The 12750-nt window shown below is 48.4% G+C and overlaps 1 protein-coding gene across 1 annotated transcript in view; it reads right to left on the bottom strand.

The window, feature by feature from the left end:
* The window catches only part of PTPN9 (protein tyrosine phosphatase non-receptor type 9), a 55205-nt gene extending 46564 nt beyond the window's left edge, over nucleotides 1-8641 (bottom strand). The window contains exon 1 of the mRNA XM_053273110.1: nucleotides 7955-8641. Coding sequence (XP_053129085.1) covers nucleotides 7955-7987 — 33 coding nt within the window. The 5' untranslated portion in view covers nucleotides 7988-8641. The remainder of the gene's footprint in view (nucleotides 1-7954) is intronic.
* Nucleotides 8642-12750: the final 4109 nt, after the last annotated feature.

The following is a 12750-nucleotide window of genomic DNA, read 5'->3' as shown; positions in this document are numbered from 1 at the left end:
AGAACAGGGCCCAGATGGGCACCCTGCTTGCCCCGAGGTAAGGACAGCCTGGTTGTCAGGTGGTACATGGGGACCTGGCCCTATAAAGCCTCAGACACCAGCCCAGCTTCTTAGAGGGTTTCTAGATGGCAACTTATTACACCTGTGCTCACAGGTAATCTCCCAACCAAATGCAAACCAAGGTGGGCCCTGCTTAGGACAGGGGCAATTCATGCTCACTGCCACCTAATGGCGCAGCGGGGAAATGAATTGACTAGCAAGCTAGAGGTTGCCGGTTCGAATCCCCGGTGGTATGTTTCCCAGACTATGGGAAACTCCTATATCAGGCAGCACTGATATAGGAAGATGCTGAAAGGCATCATCTCATACTGCGCGGGAGGAGGCCACGGGAAACCCCTCCTGTATTCTATCAAAGACAACCACAGGGCTCTGAGGTCGCCAGGAGTCGACACCGACTTTACCTTTACCAAGGTATCCGTTCTCCTCCCTGCAAAACTCTGTTCCTTTGCACACACTCCTGTTACAGTTCTCTACCCCTCACAGTAGTTTGACCCTTGCAAACTGAGTGAAGAGGCTCCTTTCAAAGTGGTGATTCTCTTGCATTTCACAGGGGAAGAGCAACTGGCCCTATCCAACCCCAGCACAGCATCCCTCCAGTGGCTGTTCTTGGTGTTTATCTTCTATTTCTTTTTTAGATAGTGAGTCCTTTGGGGACAGGGAACCATCTTATTTATTTATTATTGATTTTTCTACAGAAACCGCTTGGAAACTTTGTTGAAAAGTGGTATATAAATTGTAGTAGTCGTTTTTCATTACCTCTTGCTGGCTTAAAAACAAACAAACAAACAAAAAACTAGACATTCTAGCCCTCTATAGCTTTTAACCCTCTCCCTTGAAAGTTTCTCTTCCTCACTAGTACCATTTGGTTTTTTCCATGCACAGGCAACAGGGCTTTTAAATAGGTGTGTGTGAGAGAGAGTGTTAGAGATTGACATGTAGGAAGACAGGTTTCCATATAGGCTTCTTCTTTGCAATATGCTTCTTTGCTCCTCTGAGAGATTGGAAAGACAACATAGGGAAATGAAATGGCCCAAAGTCAAGAACTGGAACTGAACAAGGAGGAAACTGTGCTCTCAACAGAAGAATAAGTGCATGTTTACTTGGAAGTAAGTCCCAATAAGTTCAATGGGTCTGACTCCCAAGAAAGCATGCACAGGCTTGCAATCCAGTCATTTAAAAGGAAATGTTCAATGAGTGGAAATGCTTTCAGGAAGTGATCAATTAAGAAGCAACAACTTTCAGAGATACACATACAAACATCAAACCTTGGCTGCTTTAGGTTATTGACTCTGGGGGACTTGGAAGCCTAGGTGAAATTGACTAGATGAGTTCCGGCTTGCTTGGGGGATTTCACAGACGAGGTGAAACTGACCAGGGAATGCTTTTTCTTTTTCCATTTTACATAGGAACATAAGAACATAGGAAGCTGCCATAAACTGAGTCAGACACTTGGTCTTTCTAGCTCAGTATTCTCTACACAGACTGGCAGCGGCTTCTCCAAGGTTGCAGGCAGGAGTCTTTCTCAGCCCTATCTTGGAGGACGAGCAAGAGTGTCCTAAAATCACCTGCAAACAGAAAGCTAGTGAGCTAGGCAAAACATTCAGGGAAACCCACTCACATTTCTTAAAAGAGTGTGTGGTAGCCAAAAGAGTGTGGCAGGGAGTAAGCAAGCTGTTAGAGTGGCCTGATTTGGAAAAACAGACTTGGGAAGAACTAACCTCGGGTTTGAGCAATAGAACCTCTTTTCGAGGTCCCGGAAAGAAACCTTCAAGGAAACGGGACAGAACGGGTGCCCTCATACTAGGGAACTGGAACGTTCCCCTTCTCGTAATCAGGTTAGTAAACCTGTATGTCATTTATGCAATGCTCCCGCATAGGAATAGGGAGGGAAGACGCGACCAAGAGGTAAATCTCTTCTGGAAAGGTTTGTATGGTTATGTGCAAAAAGACAAGAGTATCTCTTCTAAACAGCAATGGGACAAATTGTGGAAATGGACGTCGGATGTAAACCCCCCCCCCCGATTACCTGAGGTGCCTTGTAATCCCCCAACCCCCGAGTTACAGTACTACCTGCATATACTTCATAACCTTGTGGGTTTCCAAATCCTTTTGTGTAAATCTTTGTAGATATATCATGTACAAACAACCACTTTGTATATAATTGTGCTTTGGCAACGTACTGTATGCTTTGGTAGTTTGTTGGTTCAATAAAAAAATCTTGTCCTATTTTAAAAATAAATAAATCTTGTCCTATCTTGGAGATGCTGCCAGGGAGGGAACTTGGAACCTAGATGCTCTTCCCAGAGCAGCTCCATCCCCTGAGGGGAATCTCTTCCAGTGCTCACACTTCTAGTCTCCCTTTCATATGCAACCAGGGTGGGCCCTGCTTAGCTAAGGGGACAAGACCAGCTCTCCTCCAGTGGCTGGAGTTAAGTATAAAAGATGTATACTAAAATTAAGAAGTTATGTTAATTTTAGTTAAGTATAGAAGAAGATACTTGAGCCTCATTGACAGCAGTATCAAAGCTGTTAAGGTATTTCCCAAACAGAAAGAAGTCCAGCACTGATATGGTCCAAAGCACCCTGATGGAGCCTGAAACTGGACTTTTTCATATCCAGAAGCTAACGCTCAGGATGCCAGTGGCAGCCGACACTCCAGCAGAAAGCTATTCTGGCATATTTGCCAGTTCCCCGTCACACACTATAACTAGCTTCTGAACTCACAGGTAAGGGGGGAAAGAGCAAAAAAGGTCAGTGAGAAGCCTAACTATGCTTCAGCCACAGTATACCTAGTCGGGGAAGTGCACAGATTTCACCTTCATACCCTTTAACATTTCTTGGACTAGGGGAGGGAGCAATTCCCTCCTGCTCTTCCCAGAGCAGCTCCATCCCCTGAGGGGAGTATCTTGCAGTGCTCACACATCAAGTCTCCCATTCATATGCAACCAGAGTGGACCCTGCTTAGCTAAGGGGACAAGTCATGCCTGCTACCACAAGACCAGCTCTCCTGGTCAAAGCATCAAAGCATTTGCTTTGCATATAGAAGGCCCCAAGTTCAACCCCCTAGAATCTCTAGGCAGGGCTGGGGAAAACTCCTGCCTGAAACCTGAGAGAGTCGCTGCCAGTCAGGTCTCAGAGACAGTACTGAACTAGATGGACCAATGGCCTGACTCGCTAAAAGGCCGCTTCCTATGTTCCTATATGTATCTATGCTTGAAGAATCAGAATATTAAGGACACAATCCGCTGCTTCTCGGTGGCCTCATAACACCACAGGTTCCTCACTTTAGGTTCCCAGATGCTGCTGGACTACAACTCCCACAATCCTCAGCTACAAGGCCCTTTGACTGGGGAATCTGGGAGCTGTAGTCCAACCACCTCAAGGGAAATGCTGGACTAACAAGCAGAAGGTTGCCGGTTCGAATCCTCGCTGGTACTATATCGGGCAGCAGCGATACAGGAAGATGCTGAAAGGCATCATCTCATACTGTGCGGGAGGTGGCAATGGTAAATCCCAACCCCCGTATTCTACCAAAAACAAACACAGGGCTCTGTGGTCACCAGAAGTCGACACCAACTAAACAGCACACTTTTACCTTTAGTCCACTAGCATCTGGGAACCTACGTTAGGAATTCTTGAAGTAGATCACTATTCTTGCCTCCATAATGCGGTACCAGGAGGGGAAAGGAGGAAACACCGAAACCAGCTTACCTTTAGGAACATAGGAAGCTGTCATATACTGAATCAGACCATCGGTCCATCAGGTTCAGTACTGTCTACCCAGACTAAGGTTGCTTCTCAAGGTTGCTTCTCAAGTTCACAGGCAGGCAGGGATTTGAAATGGACAATTCAAGCTTATAAGATGTGCTCCAGTGCTATAATACCCTTTCAGTTAGTTACCCCTGCTAACTGAGCAAAGAGGCAGCCTTTAATGTGGTGATTCTCTTTTATTTAGCAGCGGGAGAGTAACTGGCCCTATCCACCCCCAGCACAATACCTCCAGTGACTGTTGCTGGTGTCTAGTTTATGTTTCTTTTTAGATTGTGAGCCCTTTGGGGGCAGGGAGCCATCTTATTTATTTATTATTTCTCTGTGTAAACCTCCCTGAGCCATTTTTGGAAGGGCGGTATACAAATAGAATAAATAAATGTAATAATAGTAATAATAGTAGTAGTAATAATAATAATAATATGCATGTGAATACACACAGAGAAGTATTTCTGTGAGACTAGGAGGCAGTACAGATTCCTCTCTTGATGCATTTAGGTTTTTACATGGTTCTCACGCACAGATGCCATTACTCTGGGAGCTGAAGGACTGCTTATTCTCCTACTAACCTCCTCATTTAAGATCTTCTTTGGACCCCCTGTGCAGACTGCAACTCACGTTTGGGTGGGGCCTTCTCAGCTCTAGAACAAGAGCTCGGAAACTCCATTTCAAACCCACCTGAATGACTTAAGGTGGTAGCAAAAGCATGACTTGTCTTGTAAAGTATCTTGTGGTTCACAATTCAAGCATGAATTGTCCCCTTTGCTAAGCAGGGTCGCATTGGAATGGGAGATTACATGCTTGAGCACTGGAATATATTCCCCTTAGGGGATGGGGCTGCTCTAAGAAGAGCACCTGCCTGCTTGCATGTAGAAGGTTCCAAGTTCCCTCCCAGGCATCTCCAGATATGGCTGAGAGAGAGACTCCTGCCTGAAACCTTGGAGAGGTTTAGCTGCCAGTCTGGGTAGACAATACTGAGCTCAGTGGACCAATGGTCTGACTCAGCATATGGCAGCTTCCTATGTTCCTATGACCTTTAGGCACCAGCTAAAAATCCTGCTTTTCACACATTGGACTTCAGGATGTGTTAAGTCAGGGGTGGTCACCTTGGCTCATCAGCTGTTGACAAACTATAACTCCCATCATCCCCTGCCATAATATATTGCAGGGATTTGTAGTTCAGCAACAGCTGGAGAGCAAAGGTTGCCTACCCCTGTGTTAAGGACTCTCCTACTGGATTTGGATGCATTCCAAAGTTTTTGTTGCATCTTTTACTGCCTGTTTGTTTGTTTGTTTGTTTCAGTGTTGATCTGTTTTGTAGGGATTTTCATTTTTGTTGCAAACAAAAACAAAATGCCTTGGAAATAAAGGCTGAAGGGTGAGCCATAAATAGTTTAAATAGATAAGATATAAAACCAGTTCTTGGAAGGTGCCTGAATTGCATACCAGGCCATATCTTTTCACCCAATTCCCTGTAAGGGAAACACCACTTCCCTTTTCGTAGGGACATAGGCAGCTGCTGTATACTGAGTCAGACCCTTGGTCCATCTAGCTCAGTATTGTCTACCCAGACTGGCAGCGGCTTCTCCAAGGTTGCAGGCAGGAGCCTCTCTCAGCCCTGTCTTGGAGAAATATAAGCGTAGTACAGAACAGGGGCAGGCTATAAATTGTGTCTGGGGATGATGAGAATTGTAGTTCAACAACAGCTGGGGAGGAAAGGTTGCCTACACTGGTACAGACGCTCTAGTTACTGTTAGTTAAGGTCTGGAACCTATTAGGAAACTAAGACACATAATAATGAAGCACAGAAGAAAAAGTCTATTAAATTTGAAGAGCTTAAACTTATGGCTGCACCTGCTCATTTCCCCAAGACTAATAAACATGTCTGAGAGGGGCATGCCAGGCAGAAACTTTGCAAAAAGCTGAGCAACGCTGCATCACCAAACACATAATAACTTTTTAGAAAGCCGGCACGTGATTTGTTAGAAAGGATATCCAAAAGATACATTCCTTCCTTCCAACTGTTCGAACTCGCATTCAGCGTTATTCTTTTGGGAAAATGTACTTTTCTGTTGCCAAAGAAGGCAGTCTCGGAAAATTTTATTTAAAAGGAAAACTTTTTTTTAAAAAGAAGATTGCAAAGGAGGATCTTTGCCTCTTTAAGTGACCACGAGAAGGCCCAGTTTCACATAATGACCACTGGCCCCCTCACTAGCTCATTCACAGCTAATCCCCCCACCCTTTCCTCCAGGGTCACAGAATCCTTCTTTTTTTCCATGGATGAACAGCAACATCCTCCTTGGATGACTCAAGAAAAGCAGGAAGCCATGAAAGCTCACGTCAGGCGAGGGGAGGAGGAAAGGAAGGCTGGATCCCTCCCAGGCGGGGTGCGGGGGGGGGGGGGGAAGCAAGAGATGAAATGGAAAAAAAGGGGGGGAAATGGCATCAACTTTGCAAAGAGAGGGGCGGCGAAGGGAGCTTGCCAGTCCAGTGACACACAGCCATTTGGACAGCATGCTTCATCCGAAGGATTGCATCACAGCACCAGCAACCCCCCCTCCCCCCCCCCCGCAGAAGCTCACAAAGGCTCTTTAAAATACAAACACCAACTGGGTCTTTCTCTCTCTCTCTCTTTTAATATACAGGAAGGGAATGGGGGTGGGTGGGAATAGAAGGTCCCTAAATGATACACACAGAGGCAGCGCCAGGAAAAGAACTTGGGAGTCTGCAGAAAATGCCAGATGATCATGCCAAGTACTGAAGGAGAGACCCTTCCCTGCCCTAACCAGAGGTTTGCAAGGGTGGGGGGGGGGAGATGGAAGCAGCAGGAGACTGGCTGGGGGCTGACACCCCCCCCCCAATTGTTCAAAATGCCAAAGCAAGGGGAGGGAGATGTGGTGGGGAGATTTCTCACCCTTCCGTTTTCTGCTTCATGTCCCCTCCTCACTGCTTTGGTGGTGGTGGTGGTGTGTGTGTGTGTGGTGTTTTTTTTAAGAGGTGGCGGGCAAAACACCCTCCAAACACACCCACACCAGGAAAAACGGGGATAGAATGAGCATATAGGCATCTATTGAGATGGAACTGCCCTTTGGACCCTTTGGGAGCAATTCCCATTCCAATCAAAATGGGGGGGGGGGATTATGACCCTCCCTCTCCCCTCAATAATCCCTATATAAAAATGGATAAGGGGAGGCTTTTCTTCTTGCAGCACCCCCCCCTGCCAATCGATTGCTTGGAGAGGGGTGGTTGCTACCAACAATTTAATATGGGGTGGAGGGAGAGGCCGTGCCCCCCCATTGTCTCAGCCTGGGGGGGGCTGATGTGTGCAAGAGGCTACTAGATGGGGGGGGTGCCTCTCTGGCTCAGCCTGCCTCTCCAGCCCCGACTAGGCCGCAGCTCCCCCCATCACCATGGAAACCCCGGGGCTGGGGGCAACCTCTCCCTCTCTCTTCTTCGCTAAAGATGGCAGGCCCCCACTCAGGATTTGATACCCTGGAGGGCTCCAGAGAGGAAAAAACAGGGGGCCCCCAATCCCAGTTACTCCCCAGAATATTAGGGGGGGTTGCATTGCTGAGCTTCAATTGGGGGCTGGGGATATTTTGTGGGGCCGCTGCATTGCTAAGTTGAGAAGCCCAGTATATATATTTGGGGGGTACATAGCTAGTCTTAAGGAGTCCAATGATGGTTATGGTGCTGGGGATATTAGGGAGGGGTTTTTGGTTTTGTTTTTTTAGTATGTTGCTGAGCTTAGAAGCCCAATTATGGGGCTCTGGGTTTTTTTTGGGGGGGGGATTGCATTGCTTAGTTCTTGGGGGGGGGTGCATAGCTCATCCTGAGGCTAGGGAGGCAGCTGAAACTTGGGTCCCCTCTCCTATTCCCATCCTGTCGGAACCTCTAGAAAAAGCAGGCTCTGTAATCCAGGAGGAAACAGGCCCAGAGAGGCTGGGCACCTCCTACAAGCAAGGAGGAAAAGCAAAATAATTCAAACCTGATGGAGGAAAAAAAGAGAGAGGAGAGCCCCCCCCTCCAAAGAGAGGGAGGGAGGAGAAGAGAACCAAAAAGCAACATAGCTCCCTCCCCCCCACATGCACCCCCAAATCCTGGGGGGGGGACAAGCAGAGCTTACCTGCTCCTCCTCTGGGCTCAGCTCCGCAGCCATGATCCTGCCTGGAGATCAGCAGACCCCCCTCGAGCCCCCTCCCCAAGGCAACCGGCTGCCCCCTTGCTGGCTTCCAGGCCCCCCACTTTCTCCTCTTCCTTCACAGGCACAAGGCGGAGGTGGGGGGGGGGAGCCCGATCCTGCCTTCTCTCCTGCCCCTCAACTCCCAAACTTGGAGGGTCGCATTCTGCCCAGCCTTCTGGACGGGAGGGTCCCCCCCTCTCTCTCCAAGCTTCCCAGCTCCGGGGACCGTCTGGAGGGTGCGATCCGGGAGTCGCCTCCTCCTTGGCAGCTCCGAGGGGGCGAGGATCCGCCAGGAAAAGACCTGCCTGTAGCTCTCCAAGTCCCCGTCTCTGGCCTTGCAAAGGATCCGGACGGTCCTCCGCCTGCAAAAATGTAGCCACCGAGAGGAAGGTGCCGAGGGAAAAAAACAAAAACTTGCAAAACTTCCGAACCCTCCCCGGATTGTGGCAGGATCTGCGACTCTCTGCAAAAGAGCCCTCCTCCTAGGGGCTCCCTGGGAAGAAGAGAAGAAAGGCAAGGGAGGGAGGAGGGAAAAAAGAGAGAGAAAGAGAGCGTCTGAATTCCCTGCTCCTCTCAGGGCTTGGAGCTCTTTCCTGCAGCCTCCATGTAGCTGCTCTTCGCAGCCCTTATTCCTCAAAAGCAGCAGCGAGAAAAAGAGGCGGGGGGGGGAGGGAGGAAGGAAGCGGAGCCAAGCCAACCCCCCTCCTCTCCCCACAGCCAATGCCGCTTGCTCTGCTCAGCCAGCTCCACAGCTCCCCCCCCCACCCCCAGCCAGCCTCCTCCCCCTCCCTGCTCCATTCAGAAAGTGCATCTCATTCACAAACAGCAGCAGAGGACAGGCAGGGAGGGAGGGAGGGATCTGGCCCAGGGAGGGGGGAGGGGGAGGGGGAGGAGGGAGAGGAAGGCAAGGCAAGGCACACAGGAAACTGGGGGGGGGGGCAAGGGCGAAGGAGGGAGGAGAGCAGAAGGCCAAAAGACATTTCCACCTTGGAGCAGGGGCGTAGCTATAATGGGGCAAGGGGAGACAGTTGTCTGGGGGCCCAATGCCTTCGCCCCCCCAGGCAAGTCACATGACTGACTCCCCCAGCTGCGCATCCACCCGGGCTTCCTTCAGTTGTATTCATCCTCCCAAATTGATGTAAGTGTTAAGACCTGGAGCGACCAGAACAGCATGTCTTTCTCTAGGACCATTCAATGACTTTCGTCGTCCACAATTTACAAAACCTTTTAAAAAATAATTTAGGATGATGTTCGATTGTGGCACATGGGTTACACACACACACACACACACACACACACACACACACACACACACCCTATGCTTTTTGTTACCACTATTCAGCTTCATTTAAGATTTCTTTACTTCATGAGCTGAGCTTCAGTGAGGGGGGGACCCATTTTAAAATCTTGTCTCTGGGCCCACGCCAACCTTGCTACACCCCTGCCTTGGAGAGACACAGGCGGAAACATGGCAATAGCTGACCTGTGTGCAATCCACACAGCATCATTGCACAAGGCAAGATGCCTCTACATCCCAGGTGGACGGGAGGGAGCCACAGCAGGAGAGAGGGCATGCCCATACTTCTCCTTTGGGCTCCCCAGAGGCAACTGGTGGGCCACTGTGTGAAACAGGATGCTGGACTAGATGGGCCTACTGAGAACAGCCCTGCTGGATCAGGCCCAAGGAAGCCCATCTAGTCCAGCATCCTGTTTCCCACAGTGGCCCACCAGATGCCACTGGAAGCCTACAGGCAGGAGCTGAGGGCATGCCCTCTCTCCTGCTGTGACTCCCCTGCAACTGGTACTCAGAGGCACCCTGCCTTTGAGGCTGGAGGTGGCCCACAGCCCTCCAACTAGTAGCCGTTGATAGGCCTCTCCTCCACGAAGTTAATAAGAACAGATTCCTGCCTGCAACCTTGGATAAGCCGCTGCCAGTCTGTGTAGATAATCCTGAGCTAGATGGACCAAGGGTCTGACTCAGTAGATGGCAGCTTCCTATGATCTCGGGCACAGATGAAGCCAACTGGATGCACTCAGTGCCCCGTGTGTGTCTGAAGAGCGAGGGTCTCTTGCCTGAGTCCGTCCTTCATGCTAAAGACGCAGTAGGGGAACTCTAAGTGGGGACCTGGCAGTGCTGTCCACTCCCTACTAAAATACAAATGTTCCGTGCCACGGATCAGGGCCATAGCTCAGTAGTAGATCTGCTGAAGAAATTCCTGTCTGAAAGCTTGGAGAGCTGCTGCCAGTCAGAAGGACCAAAGGTCTGACTCCGTATAAGACAGCTTCCCGTAGAAGGCATTGCTCATATATTCTGTAATGGTTAGGGTGTCTGACTAGGACCAGGGAGGCCCCAGTTCAAATCCCAATTGAGCCAAGAAACTCACTGGGTGACTCTGGGCTATTCACTTGTGTCTCAGCCTAACCTACCTCATAAGGTTGTGGGGTGAAATATAACTGTATACATGACTCTGCTCCTTGGAAGAACAGCAGAATAAAAATTAGGGATCTGAAAATTGATTTGAATTCAAATCGATTTGACTCGAACCTCGGTGATTTGTGCGATCAAATTCGAATTGAATCGCCTCTGAAAAGGACAATTTGATTTGAATTCAAAGCGAATTTTCGGAATTAGATTCAAATTTGAAGCGAATTGAAAAATGTTTGGGGAACATCTTCAATCAATCATTCAATGTATGTATGTATGATAGTCCCACAACCATTAGGACTAGAAACTTACTTTTGGGGGTGGGGGGGATACTGAAAGTTGAGGAAGCTGGATTCTTCAATCCACATCCTGCTGTTTCTGCACTTTCTCCTGTTGTAGTTTAGACACCAACAGTGCACACTTTGAAGAGGCACTTGCTCCACACAAATTAATAATCACATTCATTTTTCTCCTCCAACGTGCTACTTCCTATGGGCGCCTGAACAGCTCTGTTTTCCTCCACAGATGTTGCTTCCTCGCACTATCAGAAATCAAATGGTTGCAGGCCGCCTACATTCTTGGCAATGCAAACATCGTTTTCTGAGAACAGAGGGTGAGAGGGGGCGGGATTTAAATGGCCCTACTGTGTACTGATGAAGAATAAACGCCTGGTTATCAGGGTGCGCATCATCCACTGGACATGATGTAATTTCTCTTCAAAACCACCCAGAGTTATTCAGAGAATCAGAGCAAGAAACAGGCTGCAGGGGTATTTATAGCCTGGAAATGGAGCTGCTGCTTTTTAACCCTAAAATGGCATTCCTTGTTGAATCTGAACCATGCATTAACATGCTCCTTTTAATACAAAGCCTTTTGTTTCTGTGGTTGGGCCTACGCTGGGCTTCTGTGGGAGGACAGAAAAGCCACAGGATGGATTCCTGAGAGCAGCATTCAGTTGCCCAAGAATCGGCCTCCGTTTCATTTATTAAAGAAGCAAGTTTCGAAACCTTGGGTTGCAAAGACTATGCTTCAAAATGAGTGGGTGGTCCATGGAGGAATCCTCCCAAGGAGTGGCCCTCCTCCCAATTAGCAGGGTTGATTTCAAAAGAGGCGGGGGAAAGTACAGAATAAATTGCGCAAAAAGAGGGAAATCAGGCAGATTTGCTTCAATTGCATACTTTATACAGAGCTGCAGGATTCAGCTCTCTCTCTCTTTTAGTATAACATTTAGGTGATCTTGATGCAGAATGTGGATCACCGCCCCCCACTCCCACCCCAGTTTTCTCTCCCATTGCAGTGAACGATGCAAAGCTATAATCCTAAATCCTTGGGCAGTTTGCAATCCAGTGCACTGAAGACTGAAATAACCCCAGACACAGGATCAGGCCACAGCAGCCCTCCCAAGGGAATTCAGCTTCCCACCTACTATAATCATTAGATGATTATATTTTTAGACAAGATTTAAAATCCAGAGGAAGAAGACGATAATTAGGAATTATGTTGGGGTGTGGTGGGATGGGAGAACGTATTACTGTCGCTTACAGAAATCCCTTTCGATGCACAAGCTTCCAGCAAAAAAGAAAGCTAGTACATCAGAGATGGAGCCTAGCTTAGCATTTTGCTTGCTACACTGGTTTTCCATTTGCATGGATGTTTAATACTGGGGAATCTTCAAAAATGTGATCTCCCACTGGCAGTCTATTCTACCAGCGAAGAAAAGAGAGAAAGGCACCCAGTGTGGGAAGACAAAAGAGTTAAGATGAGGCGAGACCTCAACAAGGTGCCCAGATGATCAGTTTTATTGCCCAAATACACTTAGATCTTAGGACTTGTTCAGCATCTGAGATACTGTGGGAAAGAGAGTTTGGTTTCTCTTTAAAAGAACTAAATTAGGGTCACCCCAGAGCAGGGCTCCCTCTGCACAACACCGGCTAAGCTGCAGATGTTGGACAACAACTTTCATAATCTCATCTATTGGCCACTGTGGCCGGGGATAATGGGAGTTGTAGTCCAAAAACAACTTTTGTGTGTGTGGGGGGGGGGGGGGGAAGGGAGTCGTACATTCCTGCCCCAGAGGAAAATGTCATAGGACTTCATGATTGGGTTAATTAAGGGTGAAAAGTCAAGTTTTTAAACATGCGCAAAGAGAACAAGAGAGATGCCAGGGAGGAGGGAATTCTAATAAAAGGAAGGAAGGGCAAACAAGGGGCATGGCGGATGAAATTCCGAGTTTATGGTTGTCAAAAAAGGGTGTCAGAAGAGGGGGGAAAGGGGTGTGTGTGTGTGGGGGGGAGAAGCTCTTTCCATATGTTGT

The sequence above is a fragment of the Hemicordylus capensis genome, chromosome 10 (assembly GCF_027244095.1).
Source record: "Hemicordylus capensis ecotype Gifberg chromosome 10, rHemCap1.1.pri, whole genome shotgun sequence".
NCBI classification, from domain to species: Eukaryota; Metazoa; Chordata; class Lepidosauria; order Squamata; family Cordylidae; genus Hemicordylus; species Hemicordylus capensis.
This window is presented reverse-complemented; position numbering and strand designations above follow the sequence as displayed.